This window comes from Desmodus rotundus, chromosome 7 (assembly GCF_022682495.2).
Source record: "Desmodus rotundus isolate HL8 chromosome 7, HLdesRot8A.1, whole genome shotgun sequence".
Taxonomy (NCBI): domain Eukaryota; kingdom Metazoa; phylum Chordata; class Mammalia; order Chiroptera; family Phyllostomidae; genus Desmodus; species Desmodus rotundus.
The window spans coordinates 116963786-116986426 of record NC_071393.1 but is presented as its reverse complement, the minus strand read 5'-3'; the positions used below and the strand labels follow the sequence as shown (position 1 = coordinate 116986426).

General features: G+C 41.5%; 1 protein-coding gene across 11 annotated transcripts in view; it reads right to left on the bottom strand.

Annotated features, from left to right (window-relative positions):
• TTLL5 (tubulin tyrosine ligase like 5) overlaps positions 1-22641 on the bottom strand; it is a 252493-nt gene that overhangs the window by 156262 nt on the left and 73590 nt on the right. For 8 of the 11 annotated variants that reach the window (XR_008427229.2, XM_053927529.1, XM_053927528.1 and 5 more), the window contains 6 exons: positions 21748-21810; positions 15806-15844; positions 9505-9662; positions 8257-8563; positions 3700-3820; positions 898-1044 (listed from right to left, as the gene is read on the bottom strand). Coding sequence is in view for 10 of the 11 variants with exons in the window: in XM_053927529.1 (XP_053783504.1) it covers positions 898-1044; positions 3700-3820; positions 8257-8563; positions 9505-9662; positions 15806-15844; positions 21748-21810 (835 nt within the window). In the remaining variant the exon portion in view is untranslated. The remainder of the gene's footprint in view (positions 1-897; positions 1045-3699; positions 3821-8256; positions 8564-9504; positions 9663-15805; positions 15845-21747; positions 21811-22641) is intronic. The other 3 variants (XM_053927533.2, XM_053927534.2, XM_053927536.1) reach the window with 1 other exon arrangement.

The window sequence follows — 22641 nt, the reverse complement described above, 5'->3', positions numbered from 1 at the left end:
TGCTTTGTACCCACATTGCCCACTGAGAAAAGGGCTTTTTATAGTATTTTAGTCATGTCTATGGTCGCAGCTTTAACAATACGACAACAGACTGTATTTTGTGACAATTAGGGAGAAGATATGTCTTCAAAGATCTCCTATACCAGCACCCAAAGTGAGTAAATTCATCGCTGATACAAGACATACCAAAATTCTTGACAGATCTGGAATAAATCGTGGCTATGGATTTGGTTGTGCTAATGTTCTATTAACCATTCCACGCATCTTTTAAAAAGTCATTTAAATTTCCAGGCCTCGGCTTTCTCTTCTGCAAAATGATCATATATTTTATAAGCAAATATATATAAATATAAATATAAATAAATATATATATATATAAATAAAATTTCTAAAGTGTTCTGAGACCCTTGGATAAAAAAGGCTTTGCAAAATACTTGAACCAAATAGTCTATTTGCTGGGCTTCATTGCAAAGTGATGTCACTGGTTAAAATGTTCTAGAGAACAAAGCATTGTACTCTCTCGGGAAAGAAGATTGCCGTTATATTCAATCTACAGTTCAGATTAGCTCTGCAGTAATCAATTCACCACTGTCTACAGGCACAACAGTGGCAGTGCGAAATCACACAGCCCGGGGGTCATCTCGGGCACCATAGCACTGGAAAGGAATATGCCTTTGGGGAAGAGTTAACTGTGGCCACTGGGGCTTTCAGAAGTAACGACTTAGTAGCTTTTCAGCCCCGCGGGTCTGGTTCCCTGTGACAGTCACACACAGGGGATGATGACGTTAGGGAAGAGAAGTTACATGAGGGCCCCTCCACCCAGTGGGACAGAGGTCCTAGCCTGTTTCTGACCATGCGTGACAGTCTGAAGCAAAGACTAACAGAGGGACCACCGACCTTGTTGTACACAAGGATAAAGTCACCTAGTTGGTGGGCCAGGATTCTTCTGCGTTCCAGAAGTGCCAGCTGTCGACTGGGCAGCACCATCTTCAGTGAGTTCTGGAGGTTACTTGACGCTCGCTTGAGGAAACGAACCACTAGCTCCTATAAATTAAAAGTCATTGGGGAAAAAAGCAGGGATGGTGCTGAGCAACAGGAGACAAGCCATCAAGAAATTACACAACAGAGATGTGAGAAGAGGCAAACTATGCATCTCAACAAATAAGACTCAAAACAAACAGGTGAGGGATAAGAAGGACACAGGAAGACATAAAACAGAAGAAATGCATTCTCTTCCCTCATAAGCTGGCAATCAGAAAGTCAATGACTATGCAATAAAGTGACAGCTGTAAAACTGTCATCAAGACGCAAATAGTATTACAATAATTCAAGTGCAGATTTCACTTCTAATAGGGTGATCGGAGAAAGCTATTTAGGGAAAGTCGCACTCAAAAATAAGGAATGGAAACCAAAACCATGGGAGCAGATGAAATATCAAAGGTGAGAGAGTAGAGAAAGAATACAGAAATAGTCGTGGTTAGCGATAAGAGGAGGAAAAAATCAGAAAAACAAAACAAAAACCACAAAAACCACACACACACACACACACACACACACACACAACCCCCCATGGTAGAAACATCAGAAATGTGGAAAGAACTCCAAGAGAAAATAGTGTAACAGAAGTTGAGGGAAGAAAGGGCCCCATGTCCAAAGCTTCCAAGACGCTGGAGCTGGAAAGGACCATGACCAAGATAAGGCCCTGGACCCGGCCAGCAGGAGATAATTTCAATAGAATACTTTCAGGGGAGAAAAAAAACAGAAGCAGTTAAGAGTTGTGCGGGTAATGAAGAACGCTGGCGAAGAGTAGAAACTACTAACCTAAAAAGTGTGCTGACAAAGGGAAAGCAAGCACTGCTGCTGTGCTCGAGGGGCGGTATCTTTCTTTCCCAGCGGAAAGGGAGCCTTTGGAATTAATGATTGGCAAGCCGGGCACAGTGGGAGGCCGCTAAGGGGAAGAATGGGCACATCTCACTGGAGATAGGACAAAGGGTTTTGAAATTTGAATACACACCAATCAGGTCATTCGTAACATCACAAACTCTTCAAAGGAAGATTCTGCAAGGCCACAGGCCTTAAATATAGTTGTTCCCTCCCTCCTGTGTCAAACACAATAAAATTGGCTTAAGATGACAGATGTTGGGACTCTATATTGCTGTGCCTTCTGTGGGTTATGTGCTAAAGAATCTCTAACCCTAACCTGGACCAGAGAGGCAATCCCACACCTACCTTCCTCATAAACAAGACCACTGCCACGATCCTCAGGGAATGGGGGAGGGATTGCTCTCTAGATGTATTTTCAAAATAAATGCACAGAACTGGCATTAAGTTTTACACTGATGATCCTAAATATTCTTGTAAAAAGCTCCACAGAAATCCTGTGTGGATTCCAAGCCAACAGTCGAGTGGTTATTCTCTTCTGAGCTATTTCTTTCTTCTTGAATTTGATTTTGGTTCATTGTCTTTTGGTGCCAATTTACTCCAGGATAAGGAAACAGACTCATAACTAGAGGGTTGGATTTCATAGTTCTACTCTGCTCTCTTTACTATAGGGTGGTTTAAGCTGTTACATTAAAACATTATTTTTTTCACAGCGGAGCAGACAAACTGACTCTCAAAAAGGCAGTTTCAATTTTCCACTTGGAAAGAGCAGAGCTACATTTTCCGCTGATGGCTGAAGGATTATTCACAACACACAAGGTTTTATCTCTGGGTTGTATTGGCTCCTTTAAATTCTCAAGTTGTTTTCTGGGATAGCCATCGTGTTTTTATTATAGGCCTGGCATACTGTATGCCCCGTGTATGTGGAGAACTGGAAATAACAGGAGGGACATCACTTCATTGGACAAAGGATGCAGCTTTCTCAGACTTAAAAGGTCCCTCTCTTTTTGGTGACAGATCCCTGTGGCTAAAAATGCTGCGGAAGGGTGGTGGCTTCTTCCCTAAGCACTGACCTTACACCAAAGAAACTGAAGTTCCCTGTCATTCTGATCCAGAAGGAAAAGCCTTGCTAGAATATTAAATTCTAGGCATGTTCAAATGACTGATACACAGTAAAAATTATTACACAAGTCCGTTTCCAGTAATCTAAGAATTTACAAAGTTACAACTAGTAAAGAAGAAGTATTAACATGGAGAACGTTACACCCTCGGAGGTCCTATGATAAAGTGTTGACTTTCACGGAGCTAACTCCGCACTTCAGGACAGAAAAATAAATGCCTTATGACTCATGGAAACAATGCAAGAGCAAATAATGGACAATTAGGACATCTGAGTTCAAGTTCTAGTTTTACCACTTACAAGCTGTGGGACAACAGGCACATGACTTCCCTTTTCCAGGTCTTTGTTTCCTCACCTGAAAATGGGGATGATAGTGCCTCCTTCACAGAGTTAAGGAAACCTAGGTTTGCTTGAGAAGGGATTCTAATTGTTATTCTTTTCCAGGGCTTTCCACAGGCCCTGGCATCTAATGAGCAATCAATTCACATTTTTGGAATAAAATAAATTGATGCCCTCAACACAGCAGGACGATGAACACGGCTCCAGAACAAAGACTTAACTGCGCATTAAAGTAAGACAAATCTGTAAACTAGACTGTGAAATCATTTCTTTACCCGAAGACTATATTGTTCCTTACCCTCACAGAAAAAAGAAAAGGAAAAGGGAAAGTAAAAAGATCCCAAGAAGAAGAGCCTCACCATCTGTTCATCTTCTTTGGCAGCCCAACTGGCACTGAACGTCTGACCTCCACTGTCGTTCATCAGGCGGGTCTGGACGTGCTGCAGATAGGCGGAGAACGCTATTCGGGCCTGCACTTTGCTATGGAAATCCAAGACAACACGCGGTTAGGGGGCCGAATGGCGAGCCTTCCCAGCGTGTACCTGCCTCTCTGAAAGTGGCCTTTGAGGACACTCCTATTAGGATGGCTACACCAATCATACAGTCACTGAGTAAGGAAAGATTCCTTCTCAACAGTACATGAGATTTTGTTTTCTATTGAAGGAATCAGACATGGAGAATCCTATTCATTTTCTCATCATTTCCATAGGAGGAATCAAACAAGAATAGAAAAATTAGGTCTCCTACCCTTATATAAAGCTCTTTGAACTTTTTAAAAAACTTTCTTGGGGGAATGGGCAGGAAAAGTATTGAATCTTCACAAGAGCCTTTGTAATAATGTAGAAAAGTTCTCCTTAGAGGCCCTTAAGGACATACTTATCAGTTAGTGCAAAAGTATGGCTTTTGCTATGGCAACTAATATTTCTGGTGTGCAAAGGCCTCCGAAGCAGGAAATAGATAAATCCTACCAAGGAACTTTTGAGACCAAGTTTTAAGGTCATGCTTTTCTCAACTACAAGACAGGAGTGGCTGAGGCCCAGAACAAATGAGTGAGGTCCAACAGAGTTTGGCATAGGCAGGCTAGGACAAGCCAGATGTTCGCTGGGAGAAAGAAACCCTCCCATACACTAAAAAGCCCCTCAGCGACACCAACGGGGAGCCCACCTGGCCCTGGGTGGCGGCCTGGGTAGGAAACAAGGAAACGTGCTGCGCTAGAGTGTGGAGACAGGGTGCCAGCGACACTGATGGTCTGCACTTCGGCTGCTCACTGCAGCAGATCTGTTTTCTTTCAGGAGAGGCTCTGGTTACTTCAGCTGATCGGCCTCTGACGCTCTCGCCAAAATGACATCAGCGAAGATCGGGGCCCAACACAAGCTTTGTTTACAGCCCTCACACATGCAATCGCTGAACGCTCTCCACTCGCTGACCCTCCAAGGTTAGGACGGAGGGCCCGTCCAGAGTAAACCGGGAATCCCAAGAGGGGCTCGGTGAAGCTCCTATGTGTGTGTTGGAGGGACTAGAGTGGAGGGGAGTCGGGTTGATTTGCTTTCGGGAGTTTAGTCCCTAGGATCTGCAGAGAATGAACTGTAAGTAAGGCTACATCTTTGTTATTAATAGGGATAGCCTAGGGGAGGACAATGCGATGTTGAAATAATAAATTTACATTTCCAAACGTTTCTCAGCGAGGACAACAATCATGTTCTTGTTCACCTGGGGACCATACGCCACTTCCCCTTCAACCATTCCCATAAGCTCTACGTCCAACAACAAACTCCTTCCCGGTCAAAATAAATGAAAAAGGCTCTCAATTTCGGTCAAGGAATTCACCTGCAGTACAGTGAGCTAGCAGCGGCTCGTGTCAGACACCTCCAAACGCAGCAGAGTGCCCAGCCTCACTGCCTAGCTCTTCCACACTAAAACAAGAAGGTCTTTGGACACAGGAATGATTGCTTGGAAGTTAAGATTTCAGTCATTATTTTGCTGCAAATCGCTGTCAAAAATGAACAAGTACCGAGTTTTCTGCCCTTGTTAAAGAGATCCCTGTGGGGTGTTAATCCCAAGTTTGTCCCTAAGGTATGAGACCGCTGGTCAGCTAGTCATTTGAAACAAACACCCCCCACCCCCAAAAATGAAAGAATGAAAACCACAATGATTTACACCAAAAAACCCTTCCTATTTTTTAAAGAATAAAAGCCTCTGTGGATCCTCACTACACAGAATATACAAGAGGCCTGGGGCCTGGAGCCTTGAATCCTTGCCATGGACCTTCTCCAGAATCCCAGTAGCCACTGAGATGCCCCACAGAATGACGGGCAACTCCAAGGAATAGTCTGAAAACCACTAATTTATATTAACACACCCTGCAATTACAACAGTTTACTCACAGAAAGTGAGATCCATAAGATTTATGAAGAAGTAATTTATATCCATGACAGCTAAGCAGAATGTTATTTCTGGAAAGGGCCTTAGAATATAGTCCAGTGGTTTTGAAAAGTTTTATTTCAATTCAGTGGAGCCTTTTATTTCCCCCTCCAGAAAGCACCACTTTGAAAAACACTGGTCGGATCCCTCTCTTTGGCCTCACATTAACGGAAACTGAGGCGCAGAGAAGCCCTCTGAGTGGTCCAGGGTCACGGCCAGCTGGTCAGCACTAAAAAGCCAGGGCCCAGGTCTCCTGATGGAGTTCAGTGTGCTCTTTACTGAGGAAACCATCTCATTCTGCACTGCACTGTTCCAAACCGTAACTGTCCCCCACGCCCCAAACCCCAATACCACTCTCCACTGACCTCCAACTGAAAAAATCAAAACCATCACACACGAATACCTAAACTTCCTTCCCCTGTAACTTCAAACCACTGTACTCATCCCATGGGGCTTACTTCCTGACTTACAGAAAGAGGTGACCCTCCACTAGCCTCTTTCCACCTTTACGATGTTTCTCAATCGATACGGTCATTTCTGCATCTCTAACCCTCTTTCCATCAAATCCTTCCCCTGGTCTATAAATAAGCTGCAAAACCCCTACCTGTTAAAAACAAAAAGTCTTTCTCTTGGCTTGCTCTCTCCCATGTATTCTCACCTTCCTTTTGCTGCCAAATCTTCTGAAAAAGTTAGTTCACACTTGCTTTCTTATTTCCGTGACTTACAACTTCTCTTCTATCCACTATGCCCACCCCTGGTCATAAATGCAGGCGTCTCTTTTCACGCTTCATCCTAATGTGGGCTGTCCAAGGCACTCCACAGCTTGAGACTCTTGTAGCTGTTACCGTCTACACCCTCCCCGTTTGACGCCTACCTCTCTGCTATTTCTTGTCTCTTTACACTATTAAACACTGGTGTTCCCCAGGACTCAATTCTCTTCCTTTTTGCCTTGTTGATGCTTACTGAGCTAAAGCAAAGTGGACAAGCACACCCACTCTGAAGTTTTTAACTATCAGCTATACAATCCTGTTTGACTCTGACCTTCAAAGCTCTGTTTTCACCTGTCTCCTGCACATCTTCATCCCCGAGCACTTTCACCTCACTCCGCCCCAAAGGAGACAGTATTTCTACCATCAAGCTAACTCTTACGCTCCTTACACGGAGTGAAGGTGCCAAATTTGGAAAAGTCTCTTTGGAGGTCTTACACCTACAGAGACCAAGCCCTGACTATTTTTACTTGCAAATTTCATTACATCCACCCCGTTTTCCCCATTCCTACAGCCATGGCTCTGGTCAAAGACTTCATCGTCCTGGCCCTAGAACTGTAACAGCCCCTAAACTTACCGCTCTGCCTTCAGTTGTCCTCTTCCCAATCACCGTCCCACAGTACAATCAATTTACTTTCCAAATCAAGACCTGACCCCATCATTCTTCTGCTTAGAAATTACCCATCTAGAAAATAAAGTCCAGGCTCCTCTTAAAGCCCTTTATTATCAAATGACATCCAAGTTTTAGTCTCATTTCCTACCATACCCTTCCCTCCATATAACTCCACCACACTAATCTATTTCTCAGACTTGCCAGGCTCGTCCCAGTCTCAGGGCTCTTGTATTTGCTGTTCTGTCTGGAATATCCTGCCCCCGGATAATCACATGATTTACCTCCTTCTCATCACTCAGGACCCACACCCTGAAGGTTACCTCTTCATGTCCAAACACCAATCTAAAGAAGTCATCTGCCCAATATTACATTCTAACACTGCACCCTATTTTACTGTCTTCACAGCACTTGTCGCTGCCTGAAATTGCCTTGCTTCTTTGTTTACTGGCAGCCTTCCCCCACTAGAATAAGCTCCACGAGCCTGTCTTGGTCTCCATCGTAGTACCCTACAGCCTAGCCCAATTCCGGGCACAGAGCAGGTGCTCAACAGATACTTGATGAGGGACTGAATGAATGACTGTGCCACCACGCCTCTGTGTCTTTGTTTCCTCTGCTAGCACTCCCACACTTAGTTGGTACTTACCAAACCTCCTGAAATCCTACTCATCATTCAAAGTCTGGTTCAGATACTGCCTCCTCCCTAATATCTCTCTGGCCTTCCCAAGCAAGACCAATCAGTCCTTTTCCTGTGTCCTAAGAGGACTTTGTCCATATTGGGGTCATAGCCACCATTCTTTAAGCGTCTCCATACTAAACCATGAGCTGCTTGAGCTCCTTGTCTCAGTCACCCTGTGTTCTTGGTGACGGACACCAAACCCCAACAAGTATCCCTCCAGCCAGTGAGACCTGGGTTTGTATCATAGCTCTATACCTTGGACAAGTGAACTCTCCAAGACTCAGCTTCCTTAAAGAAAACATAAAATCGCAGTCATTACTTCACAGGAGTGCTGTGCATGGGAAACGGAAAAGGCTGTAAAGCCACCAGCACAGCAGCTGGTGCACAGTACACCTTAGCTGTTACCAATTTTACTGTTACAGTTACAAAAGGTACATACCTGAGATTGCCATTATCTTGCAGAATCTGTATCAGGTTAAATTTTGGTTCTGGCTCCTGAGTCTCACTTTTGCAGCATTGTTCACCTTTACTAGTCCAATCGGGAACTTTCACGGCTGTTTTGGGGGGTGAATTTTCTACCATCATGGTCAATGAGGATGTGTATTTGGCTTGATTTTCTCCAAGGGACCCTGCAAACTCCTCCTGGGAAGTTTCCTGTTCTTCATCTTCATTGTCCAATGCGACTTCTTCCTCCTCTTCACTGTCTGTCTCAGTTTTAACATTCATTTCAGCTGGTTGGGTAATCACTAAATGCGAAGAATCACTAATGTTGCTGAAAAAAGATTAAATTTTCCTCTCTCCCAATACCTTCCTTTTACCTTTTTCATAAAAACCCATATCTAAATCAGACCACAAATAACACATAAAATTAATGGCATACACATGTCACTCTCCAATCTCATATGTTCTAAAACCCTAGTAACCATCTTCATTACAGCTGATGCTTCTCATCATCATACCAATGGGCTCTCTCACAACTTAAGGCCAAAAGCATCTTAGTAACCTCTAGAATGTGGTAGAGGTTTTTAGAAGGGCACTTTTCAAGAATGTACAAAGAGCAAGGGAATATCTTTCTCTACTATGTTTATTCATTATCGTTCTCCTTCCCGGGCTTGGAAGGTCTGTGAGAAGAGCCAGATATTTATTAACCAAGTGACTAATGTGCCTAAACCCCAGTGACTAATGCGACTAATACAGGTGTTCAACAAAGGAAGGGAGGAGGAAAAGAAAGGAAGCCAGCCAGTCAGTCAGCGACAAACATATATGGGGAAATTTGGAAGAAAAAGAAATTCGCCTTTGTCTGTTTATGTTTAAAATATTTACAACATTTACCAACGTCAAAGGATAAACTGGACTTAGTATCTACTCGTGAAAAATCCGAATAATAATGCTCAGGATTCTATTAAACTTCAGCCAATGCTACTTCTAAAGTATCAGGTATTATATGATGCTGAAATGCAAGCAAAAGCCACGATGTATGTGCTTTGGATATTCAACACAAACATTATAGAATGGAAGGTTTAAGACTTACAGTCCTTTTGATTTTCAGTTTCAGAGAAAAAGGAATATACAAAAAACCAAGGACATGTGATCAGGAAGGTTCTGATTCACTGAGTGTTAAGAAGATGGTTAAATCTGATGGCCGGGCCCAGACCCTGGACTTCGGTGACAGCTCCCCAGCACGCACCTGGGTACTTTGGCCTCGCTGCCCTCGGTTTCCCATTCCGTCGCCTGCGCTTCCGCACCTCCAAAGACAAGAGCTTCCTCTCGTAAAGAGCAGCGTGCAGCTTGGCTTTTGAATTCATACTCTCTACCTTCAGTTCCGGTGCTCCATCTGTAGTTGTTCTACGGAGAAAAAAAACCCCTCAGAAAGTCCTCTCCTGTATTCCAAGGCTAAGCTTGACAGAAATCTGCAATAATCACAGACTGGGCATGCACGGTAGGTAATCTAGTGAATTCTAAAAGGTTTGACAGATGAATCGAAATACTGGGATCTACATTAAAACTTCACTAATGGCCTGTCTGAATGTGTTAAATGTTCTGAACACAAATGTATCTGAGTTTAAGTATTGTTTAAGTATTTTTAAGTATTCAGTAATACTGACTATTTACTGCAGAGATCACAAAGTGCTACCCAAAACCTTACACTTTAGGAACGACTGAGAGATACTGGTAACGTTTTAATTCTCAGGCTGGGCTGTGGCTAGAGGTATTATTTTATTGCTATTCACTATACCTTAGAATTATACAAATATTCTTTTGAAGGTACAACAGTTGATGAACACAGCAGAGGTGGAGACCGGGGAGGAATGGCTGATCTCTGTGAATACGCTAGCACGGAGCTGACTGAGACTCACAGGGCAAGTGTCTTAATAAAAAGTCCCCAAGACCTTGGGACGCACCAAGTCTCAACCATTCCAACATGAGGAACTCCTCCCTTCGAAGCTACTTAGTCACAGGAATAGGTGGGGAGAAGTGGCAGGGACTCTTCAGGTGCTGAGTACTGGTCAGGAGTTGTCAGACGTACAGACAAGGGCCGGCAGCAGATGTAGGACAAGGCCAAGTTCAATCACCTCATGAATGGGAAATGGGACGGGGAAAGGGGATGGCAGCAGCTATGTTAGGCATTAAAGAAAATCATGAATTACAGAAGTGACAGGTATCAGGTCCAATCCACACAAGGACCGGACAAGTATGAGGCAGCAGAGATAACCAGGTAACCAGAGAGAGAGAGGGTTCTTGGTTGTTGGGCCAGGAAAGAAGCTAGTGTCTAAAAGTAGGTAGTTTTGACCTTTCCCTCTTGAACTTTCTAGAAATCAACGTATATTCCCTTTGAGGTCAAAGAATCATCCTCATTTCTCTGGAAGTTTTTAGTCTCTGAGATCAATGAAACGGTAGTATATCTTTTGGTCTATTTAGGACTTTTAGGGATTTCTGGGTGGGTGAACACAATAGTAAATCTTTTGGAGGCCTTCTCCCCAGAGCAGGAAATTGGGTCCAGAACAGGGAAGATCCTGACACCAGGGGCAGAAACAGGGAGCAAATTAATGAACTTCAGAAATATTTCAAAATCAGCTTATGATAGTCCCCATAACTGAACTCTGCCCTACCGTCTCTCACATACACATGCAGAGTTGTGAAAGTAGATCTTTTAGCCAATTAGGTAACACGTAAAATAAAACAAATCTGATATTTTAAAGTAATAACTATGAGTTTCTAAGAAGCCCTGAAGAGATAGATGAACCCTAACCAGCACAAGGGAAAGAGGCAGGAAACGCCGGGGAAATAGGAATCTGATAAACAGACAGGCAAGGAACAGGCTTGTCTTGTTGATCACCAGGTACAAACATTTTCAAATTAATAAACAGCTGAGTTCCCTGCAAATAAGTTGTAATACCTTGTAGCTACATCCACTTGATTTTATTTTGCCAACTATCATAAAAATATTCAAGTGAACGGGAAAGTGGAAAAATCCTATAGTGAATATCCATTTTTACCCACTGCCTAATTCCCACAATGACTATTTTATTGCATTTGTTTCATCACATGTACCTCCCATCTCCCATTCTTCTAGCCACCCATCAATCCACCTAATTTGTAAAGCATTTCAAAGTTGGACATAGACATCAGTGCATTTTGCTCCTAAGCACTTCAACATGCCTGTCATCACCTGGACTTCAATATTTGTTTGGAGTTTGGGGACATTTTTGGTGATCTACAAACTACACATAATGAAATACCCAAACACGAAATTTCCAGTTGGTGAGTGATGACAGATGCCATTACCGTCCCCTCAGAACATCCTCGTGGTCCTTCCCAGTCTACCCCGCTCACACTCAAAGAAAACCACTGCTCGAAATTTCTCTACCACATACTTAGGTGTGCCTCTTCTGGAACTTCATAAAAGTGAAATCGCACAGTGTGAACTCTTGTGTGCAAGTTTCCTTTCGTACAGCACGGTTTTGAGACTCATCCACGGTGTAGGTATCAGTATTGATCCCTTTTTACTCCTGGGGTCTGTTGTATGAATAACCCACGGTTCTCCTGCTCTCCTGTTGCTGGACATCAGGCTGTTTCCGGTTTTGGAATATTATGAATGAAGTGGCTGTAAACATTTTTGCGCAGTTATTTTGTGGTTGTATTTTTCCCTTCTCCTGGGTAAAGATCTCCAAGTGAAATTCTGTAGGCTTTCTAATAAACTGCCAGACTCTTTCTAGAAAGAGCGCCCGTGCCAGTTTCTGTTGCCAATGACGACGTGCAAGAGCCCACTAGCTCTGCACCCTCACCATTTGAGGTTGTTGGTCACTCCTCCACCACCAGGTTTGCTGAGGCGTGATTCACACAAAAAATTGTAAGACATTTAAAATGTACGGTGAGCTCATACAATTTTATCCATTCTGCTGGATGTTTAGTGATATCTCAGGGCTTAATTTGCCATTCTCTGGTAACTAATGTTGTCGTTAAGCGCAATCTCATGGGTATATTGGCTGTTCACAGATCTTCCTTTTGATGGCTGGCCTAGTCATTTTCTTAACAGTATCTTATGATAAACAAAAGTTTTTAATTTTGAGAAAGCTGAGCTTATCATTTTTTCCTTTTTTTGTTTATTGCTTTCTGTGTCATGTCTAAAAACTTCTACCAAACCCAAAGTCACAGATATTTTCCTCAAGAAGTTTTAGAGTAAAAACTTTTGTGTTTATGTCTGTGAATCATCTCTAATTTTTGAGATATAGGGGTTGAATTTCATTTTTAAAAATACTGATATCCAATTCCAGCCCCATCTGTTAAAGTTTCCTTTCCTCACTGGATTACTTTAAGCCTTTGGTTTAAAGTTAAACGACCATATAAATATTAGTCTATTTCTGAGTTCTTTATTCTGTTCTAATAATCAATGTGCCATAGTTTTGATTACTATAGCATTATAGAATTTCTATAAGTCAGGTACTCTAAGTCTTTTCCAAGATGACCTTGGATATTCTAAGTCCTTTCATTTCCATGTAAAATTTAAAAAAAGACAGTCAATTTCTAGCAAAAAAATCCACTAAACTAATAATTGGGATTGCACTGGATCTTTAGACCAATTTGGAGAGAATAGATATTTACAATATTAAGTCTCTCCACTTATATAGATCATTTAAAATCTCTTTCAATATATTTAGTAGCTTTTACTGTGTATATATGTTGTTAAATTTATCCCTAAGAATCATGTATTTTAAAATGCTATTATAAATAGAATTTTAAATTTCACTTTCCAATTATTTACTGCTAGTATATCAAACTTTTTTAGTATATTGACCTTGTATCCCAAGACCTTGCTAAGTGTAGCTGTATATTCCTATATTCTGTAGACACCTTGGGGCTCCTATTATCCTGATCACGTCATCCAAGGATACAGACACTGAACTTCCTCCTTTCTAATACACAAGCCTTTTATTATACTGCTTAGGACCTCTAGTGCAAAAGAATTACGTGTGGTGAGAGTAGACACCTTATCTTACTACTAATCAGAGGGGGAAAGTCTTCAATATTTCACCATTCAGTATGTTAGAAATAGTTTTTTCATAGAAAGCCTCTGTCAGAGTAAAAAAGTTCCCTTCTGTTCCTGATTTGCTGAGAGTTTTTCTCACAAACGTATTAGATTTTATCAGATGTTTCTCTCTCCCTCCTTCTCGCTTTCTTTCTGCAGCTAATACAATGATCATCTGGGTTTTTCCCTTTATTTAATATAATACATTATATTGACTAATCGAATCTCAAACTAACCTTGCATTGCTAGGAAAAATCTCACTGTAGCCAAATGTATTATTATTTGTTATATACTCGTGGATTCTATTTGCTAATATTCTTTTAAGAAATTCTGTGTCTATGTTCATGGTACTAGCCTGTGATTTTTTTAAAAATGTCTTTGTCAGATTTGGGTGTCATAGTTGTGCCGGCATCATAAAACAAACTGGTAAGTGGCCCCTCTTAGACTCTGGACAGAGTTTGCGTGCGACCGGTGCTCTCCCTCAAATGGTTGACAGTTCACCGCTGAAACTGCGGGGCCTGGAGTTTTCTTTGTAGGAAGGCGACTTCTGATTCCAAAGTCAATATTCTGAACAGGTATAAGGTTATTCAAAACTCTCATTTTGGCTTCCATCCCCACAAGGAGCTCAGACATTTCATTCCAGCCGGCAAAGCAGTGGAATGAGGTTGCTGTAACGTCCCCTTCATGGCACGTCTGCAGGGTCTACAGCGGTAGCCCCCCCTCCTGTCTCGTACTGGTGATTAGCGGTCGCTCTTTCTTTTCGAGATCAGTCTGCGTAAGAGTGGATCAATTCTACCTTATCAATGAAAGATTTTGGATTTTACTGATTTTATTTACTATTTCTTTTTTTAAAATTTATTTGATACCTGCCCTTTACTGTTTCCTTTCTTCTACTTACTTTGGGTAACTCTTCTTTTCCCAGTGTCATAAAATGGACGTTAGATCAGTGATTTAGGCCTCTGTTTTCTAATATACTGTATTTTTTGGACTATAGGACACACCGGACCATAAGACGTACCTAGGTTTTAGAGGAGGAAAATAGTAAAAAAACCCCTGCTCCACCGCCGCCCACCCTCCCCCCGCCCCAGCAAGCTAGGTAAGCTACATTCAGACTATAAGACGGACCCCCATTTTCCTCTGAAATTTGGGGGAGGAAAAGTGCATCTTATAGTCCGAAAAATACGGGAAAAGTGCATCTTATAGTCCGAAAAATACGGTAAGCTTGTAGATACAAATTTCCCTTAAAACACTCCCTTAGCTGCATCCCACACATTTTAATTTTATATTTTATTATCATTCAGTTCAAAATTTTTCTAATATCCTTCATGGTTTCTTCCTTCACCCATGGATTATTTAGAAATGTGTTGTTTAATCACTAAATATTTGGAGAGTTTCTACTGTTGCTGATTTCTAATTCCACTGTGGTCAAGGAACATACACCATACGACTTCAATCCTTTTAAATGTACTGAGACTTGCTTCATGCTCGGGCATATGGTCTGTCACCACCTTTCATTTGCTTATACCTCTGCACCACCCAAGTAACCTTACTGTTGGCCAGACACAATGACTGGCAGAAAGTGAACAAAAGACAAAACTCATTGATCTTTAAATATTCTTATTGTTTAATATTTTATCTTTTTTTCTTTTGTTTTTTCTAATTTCCAAATTAATAGCAAATGCTCTAGAAAGCACATTTCTTGACTAAAAACTGGAGAAACCTTACAAACTGGGACTTTCATTTAGGAAACAAGCTTGATTTCTCTCAGTTTTTCTTTAGTGGCAATCATTAGTTTTCATTTTTTAAAGAAAACACAGATTTATGCTTCGGAGGGTCTGGATGAGAAACAAAGTTTCCAAATGTAGAACAAAAGCTAGATGTTCTCATTCTGCTGTTTAAAGAGACACAAAATGAAGGGATGGATGCAACGTCTCCAGTCAGAGGGTGCTTGTTTAGGGTTAGGAGTTTTTGTTGTGGTCGGAGTCCTCAGTGGGGTAAGGCCACCCCAGTCCTCCTCCTAAGACCTCGCTCTGCTCTGCCAAACATGAACAGCCACAGGTACTTTGCATACTTTTAGTTCCGTGGCAAATTGGAAGCGGTTCTATTCAATCCCATGAGACGCAGAGACCAAGGTATGTCAAAGCCGAAACATAACCCCTTATTTGAATCTAACGAGTATACTTGAACTCTCATTAATACTTTGGTCTCTCTTACATTGCCAAATATGAATACTATATTATTATCAGTTGAAATGATACACCTGTAGTTATAAGTACATAAATTTTACTAACTTTGTTTGTAAAAAGTTGCCACAGAATAGCGTTTCAATAGAAAACACTTTTATGTTACCACTCAGGCTGAGCCAAACTGAAAATAGTTATATGAAGTATCATGCCTAGTCTGTGCATGGTCACATATTATGCACACGTAAAAAACTGCTCAACTTTTAAAAGTCAGTTACCGTGTTCTTCCTGTCAATAAGCTTCTTCTTGGGTTTCCCCTACAGAAGCAGAAAGGACAAGTGGGTTAGAGCGCCGTGCAGATATTCCTTCCTGAGCTCACACACGCATGCGCACACACACACCTGAAATGTGTACTGTAGAGATTCAGTGTGGAATTATGCCACAGAGGGCATGCTGGGGGAGAAGCAGAGAGATGAACTGAGAACATGCTGAGAAAGGAAGAGACAGAGTACCCTGAGCATGAGGGAGGATCAGTAAAAAATAAAAGGGATAGAATCAGTGAATTCTAGAGAAAAAAACCCTAACAATTACTTGCTTGTGTACACCTAATTACAAATCAAGTCACATTATTCTTGAAGGTTATTATTAGCCCCATTTATAAAGCGACATTTTGTGACAAGCCCAAGGTCCGAGCTCAATAGGTTTAAATTTGAACCCAGGGTTTAGGTCTCACACTCCAGTGTTCTTCATACTTTCACTGAACTGTGTGAGGAGAAGAAACCAGCTGCAGTTCTCATGAGCTCAAAAGCTGCTCATGAGAAACGGATTTCCCACAAGTGATGCTTTCCATCACTCTGACCACAGGAAGTGAGTGCCATTCATGTTTAAATTGGCTTCCGTTTTTCTTTAAAAATATTTTCTCCTCAAATGATCTCCCTTCACCTAACACTTTTTTCAAAATTTCCCCAGTGTTACTTGTACTCATTTGTAAAGGTGTTTATTTAGTTCAGCACAATTTTACCTGGGTGCAAGCTGATGTATCCAACACCGAGGACGAGATACCCAAAAGTTCTATCACCATAAGGGTCCCCGTGGTGACCTTTTATGACAACACACCTCTTACCTGGCCCCGCCCCCCACTCCCTGTAATGTGCTCTCCATGCGAAAAGTGTTACCATTTCAATATGTCATATTAATGAAACCACACAACATGTAACCTTTGGTATTGGGTTGTTTTTTTTAAAGACACAGATACAATCAATACCAAGATTTTCTATCTATAGAAAAATCAAGTGAAAAGTTTATCTTCACCAAAATGTTTTGTCTTTCCCTTCTATGTCTTCTATTCATGCTAATGTCCTGATATTGCCACATTGTCATCAGAGAGTCTTAAGATGATTTTAACTTTCATCAGATAATGGTTTTCTCCTCTCATCTGCAATCGTGGCTTCACATTAGCATCGCCTAGGCAGCTTTATAGTAAGCACTAATGCTGCAGTCCGAGGGTGGGGCCAGGAGAGAAACACGGTTTACAAGACCCCCGGGTGTTACTACGTGACAGGCTTAAAGGCACCGCCATCCTGTAATAAAGTATGGGGAACACCGTTGCCAGGGCAGCATGGGTAGGTGAAGGAGGAGTGAAGGAGAGCAGGAAAGGCGGACAAAATTAACCAGGAAAAATGATTAAAGAATTAGTTTGAAAGAAATTCTGACAATAATACAATGGAATCTGCAAGAAGGAAAACATCAATTCAGACTGAAGAGAACAGACCTATTGGAAGGTGTTAGGGCTTGCAATAAACACTACTGCAAAGTTTCAGTTTTTCCAATGCATGTTTCTGTGTGTGTGCCTACCATGCGGTGGACTCCTGATACTGGCAAAAATGAACGTATCAAAATATTTACTCTTACAAGTCAACACGTGGAGTAGACTGACTAGTGAGTAGACAGGCAATTACTATAGATCATGGGCATCTAAATCAGACTGAGGGATAAAAAGGGCTGGGAGAGCCTCCTCTTAGTCTGGGTAAGAGGATACAGGACATACCCTGAAAAGGAATTTAGGGATGAGTGTATCGGCAGGCGCAGCACTGGCTGCGCCAGTTGCCGGGACTAGTGGGAAGAAGTGGGGAGTACACTGTGCAGGCTTGGCCCAGTGCCCCTCACATGGTGCCAGTTGTGAGCGACTCCTTTGAAGGAAGGCTAACCATTTACCCAGGAAGTCAGGTAGTGAGACTTCCTTTTATCAACTTCACAAAAGCACATGGCACTTCCTTTCTGAAAGCCTACGAACTCTCCAATCTGTTGCCCATCATGCGCGGCAGTGTGGAGTGGCCTCTTCACTCACTTGACAGAATCTTGGAATAACTTTAAGGCCCTGACTCTAAATTATACCACATGAATGGTTATCACGGAGAAGCACAGCTACTGAATGCAAAAATTTGGAAAACCAGGCTATACTTCAGGGCATCGCTCCATTAGCTCACTTCACAGGTGCTCGCCTAACCCAAAACTTCTAAGAACAAGCTTCTCAGAAATGTCCAAGACTGCTTCCTAAACGATTATGCCAACTAGAGGTACTTAAACATGGACTGAGAAAAAGTAGTAGTAAGTACTGCTACTTAACTTACCAGGAAGTTAGATAGAATAGATCAAAGATTTAGAAAAACTGAATTGACTGAATCATTTAACTTTTAACTCCGCTAATAAAAAAATACCTAGTTTATCATGGATTAGAAATGTGTATCCCTATTGGCTCAGACAGCTTATCGGGGGTTTCAAACTGATTTTCACCGGGGGCCACATCAGCCTTGCAGTTGCCTTCAGGGCCGAAATAATTTTAGGACTGTATACATGTAACTACTCCTTAACTGTTCAGGAGTTGAAATTACATTCAGCCCTTTGAAGGCAACAGCGAGGCTGATGTGGCCCCCGGTGAAAATGAGTTTGACACCCCTGGCTTAGATCATAAAATTGTTCTTATAATGAGAAAGACATAGATAGCAAGATGAAACTTCAAAAACATAACACATAGGAGGTAGAATTTTAAAAATATAAAGATTTAGTGAGCCCTGGCTGGTGTGGCTCAGTGCATTGAGTGCCGGCCTATGAACCAGAGGGTCACCAGTTCGATTCCCAGTCAGGACACATGCCTGGGTTGCAGGCCAGGTCCCCAGTAGGGGATGCACGAGAAGCAACCACACATTGATGTTTCTATCCCTTTCTCCCTCCCTTCACCTCTCTCTAAAAATAAATAAATAAAACCTAAAATTTTTTTAAAAAAAGATTTAGTGACAAGAGAAATACTCACTCTCTTCTTCTAACAGAAAAAAAAGGACAAAACGTTAGAAAGTTCAGAAGTAGTAGGAATCCAAAACATCTTTAATTTTACCAAATACCTTGCCATAAAAAAAAGTAACCTTTCTAAATAATCTTAGTTTTAAAGAGCATATAAGTGAATATTTTATTCTTGTTATTTTTTCCTGGTTTTTGAATTTGCAATGCTAATTTGCAGTGCTCAGTTAACTTTCTTAGTGAGATCTAATTCTATTAGTATGAACAGTTACATGACTGAGTCTAAAAATTGTGTTCCATACCCAATCTCAGAGAAAAGTTTTCAGCAAATATCAAGTGTCACACTTGCTCTGAGTATTTTGCAGATATTTCTTTCTGGTTAACAAAGATTTCTTTTACTTTGCAATAGTTTTCCCATGAATGGGTATTATATCTCTTTTATTTTGTTAATAAGGTGAAATATGTTGATTCAATTTCAAATGTTAAACTAATTATTTTCCTTTCTAGAAGAAACCCCTTATCAAGTTAAAAAAACAGTTTGGCATTTAAAAAAGAGAATGTGAGGGTGGACTGAGGGCCATTCTAAGGGACGGGGTGTGTAAGGACAAAGAGGCGCGAAAGAGCAAGCAGACTGGTCTGGTTGGCCCTGGGCTGTGTGGGGACATGGGAGACTCGGCTGAACACAGAGTCAAGAGTGGGTGGATCCTGAGGGCTTTCTTTGCTACACAGGGAAAGTCGGGGTGGTTGTTTTTTTTAATCCAAGTGTTTAGAATGCAGAAGTATTAAGTAGGGCCTGAAGAAAGAATTCAGGGGGTGGACAGAGAAAAATGGTAATCTTCTTAACTGAAACTTGGCATTTCTTTCACATACAGGTAGGAAACTATCCTCCATAGTATTAGTGTGATTTCATTACCAAAAGAATTAACATATCTTTTTGTACTACTTTAGAGTCGCTAACAGGTTTGTCAAAATACTGCCAACACTTAACACTTTTGAAACTATGGTGGTTATTAGACCCACTGCTGGGTCTTGTTATTGAATGTGTTAATAAAAAAGCACATACATTATTATAGCTGAAGTCTTTTTGCTGTATGATACTCCTAGGAGAATGCTTCCTATTTTTGGCTATTGTGGTGCTCCGCCTTCCTTCTCCCTGGAGGGAAGGCCAAATATGCAAAGACCTGGCCGCAAGCACAGAGGCCACAGCAGTGCAGAAACAGACCCAGGCACCCTGGGGGGAAGCTCCTGAAACCTGCCTATCCCAAGCAGCCCGGCCATTACTTACAAATATGACTGGAAATCAAAGACCACCAAATATTTGAGGGCATATAATGTATAAACTAGAAAGAAGGACATGAACAAACAGTACTAATCCGGAAGTTAAATACAATGCAAAAAAAGAAAAAAGAAAAACCAGAAGGGAACATTAAACAAACTAATCGACACAGTCAAAGAGATGTGAAAAGACATTACATCCATAAACTATGAGAACTAGTCAGAAAGCCAAAATGATTCTTTGATTATTAAAATCATACTTGCCTAAATAAATTGAACAACCCTCTTCTGTGCTGGCCTTAAATAACAAAATAGATAAGGCTGAAGGCTTTAGAGTCTAGATTTATTGGAGTGTTACGAGGCAAAGCTCAAAAAGTCTGCCAGCATTTAAAGCTAAGAGACAATGACATCAGAAGTGTGAGAAAAAGTGAAGAACCATGGAGGACATCACAGAAGACCTGATTTAACCAGAGTTCCACACAAGGAGAGGAAAGAAGGAGTATTTCCTACAGTTCAAAGACTTAAATCCTCTAGCTGAAAGGCCTCATGTACTACAAAACCAAAATAATGCAAAGTAACACACCAAAAACACATCTTGGTAAAATATATGAACTCTAAAGGTAGAAGAGCCTTATAAAAAACAAAGCTTCTATGTCTTCTAAGCAAATCTGAAGATTTCTTTTCATTAGAAGCTGCAGACTGTAATTAATCAACAGGAACAAGTACAAATTTACAGAGAGAAATCGCAAATCCCATACATTTCCTGATAACAGATCATGAAACTGCAAGAAGTGGCTGAAATCTGGGTTGTATTTTTACAATCCTGCAAAAAGGGACATGTACCCTGAGTCTAATACAGGTTCCCTAAGTAACTAAGGCACCGCATTTTGAGAGTCAGTTCCTGAACGGCACTGTATTGCAGCTAGGGCTCGGGGGCGGCAAAGGCACAGGGACTAAGCAGTCTGTGATTGCTGTGCTGTTTGAATTCCGATGTCTGTTTCCCATCATCTCCCTGTATTTCCCCGTGAATTGAGGTTATCAGTTGTCATTTCTTACAATTCTCAGTGTATTTATTTTGTGAGTTACCTCCCCTCCACCTTTTCTAATCTGATCACTCTAATCTCTCTAGTCTGGGAAAACAGAGGAGCAAGTCTGCTACATGCAGCTTGAAGTGAAAAAGCACCAAATAAGGGCCTTCCTTTAAAGAGAATGAAGTTTAGGGTGCCTACTAAGAGTATTTAAAGAGATTAATGGTTTTACTTTTAAAATGAAAAGATCTTTAAAATTTATACATCTTTATGCTTTAATCCCATCTAATATTTGCTCTTTATTCCAAAGCACCAAGCAATATGCTACATACTTGGTTCACTCCCAATAAATATATGAATAAAAAGGCATATTTGTCAGTAGATAAACACTCTACATAAGAGCAGCTCAGTTAGTTTCACATTCTCAACTTCTGGAAATGTTACAAAACGCTGGGAGTGAATGAATTCTGGAAAAATGAGTTACATCATGTTTTCTTCAAGGCCTTTTCTATCAAAGATCTTACACAAAAGACTTTTGAAAAGCTTTCTCCTTCATTTGCATGCACTATTTCCTAATTTTGTGATCTAGTCCTACCAAATTTGTAAGAATAGCAAATCCCTACCTGTCCTGGAAGAGACGTGTTGCCAGCATATAGTTCATGGAGGTCTTGTGTTCGAGGTAGGACCTGAAAGACAGAGAAAGAAACCGGTTATTTCTGAAGCTTGTGGAAGACAGAAAATACAGAAATAAAACCACGAATCCAGCACAGAAGGGACAGGTTCTAAAGTGGCAAAGAGGAGGCGTTGCTCCAATTAAAATGATAAAATACTAGAGTAGAAGCAAATACAATAAAATGAATAGAGGACTTAATTTAGAAAATAAGGAATAAATGCAGAATTCCCTGGATTACTAAAAGGTGACGTACTACACTCAGGAAATAAAACTGAAAAATAAAAAGAAAACCACCACCAAAAAACCCACACAGCTGGGGGAAAAGGTCAAATGAAGCTGGGAGTGGGGGTGTGAAAACATGAAAATGTAGACAGAAGATTGTTCCATCAAGGTTTTCCTCAAACAGACTGCAGGCTCCCTGAGGCCTGTTGCTGGAGGCCCGCTCTTTCTCCTCCAGGCCTTCCAAAGGTGAACAGTCTGCACCACCAGCTCACTCACTCTTTGTCTGCGGAGTTCCGCGACAGGGACCCTGCAGCGTGGCCGACAAGTCTCCCTACGCCCTCTCACACCGCACCTCCCACTGGTCCTTTTACTTCCGTCTGGACATCACTCCAAATCTATTCTTCCAGAAGCAGCTCATGTCCACCCTGCTGCATGAAGCCTTACTGACAGGACTGCCCCAAGTCTACAGGGGTGCCCATGTCTGGACTACGCTGGCCTTTACTGGATGTCTGAAGGACCCGTGGTACGCTGTCTCAGAGAGGGAAATGTTTGTTCTCGGAAAGCAGCACGATGAAGCAGGAAAAAGGCAGGATCTAGAGTCAGAATCCTTGACTCAAGTCCC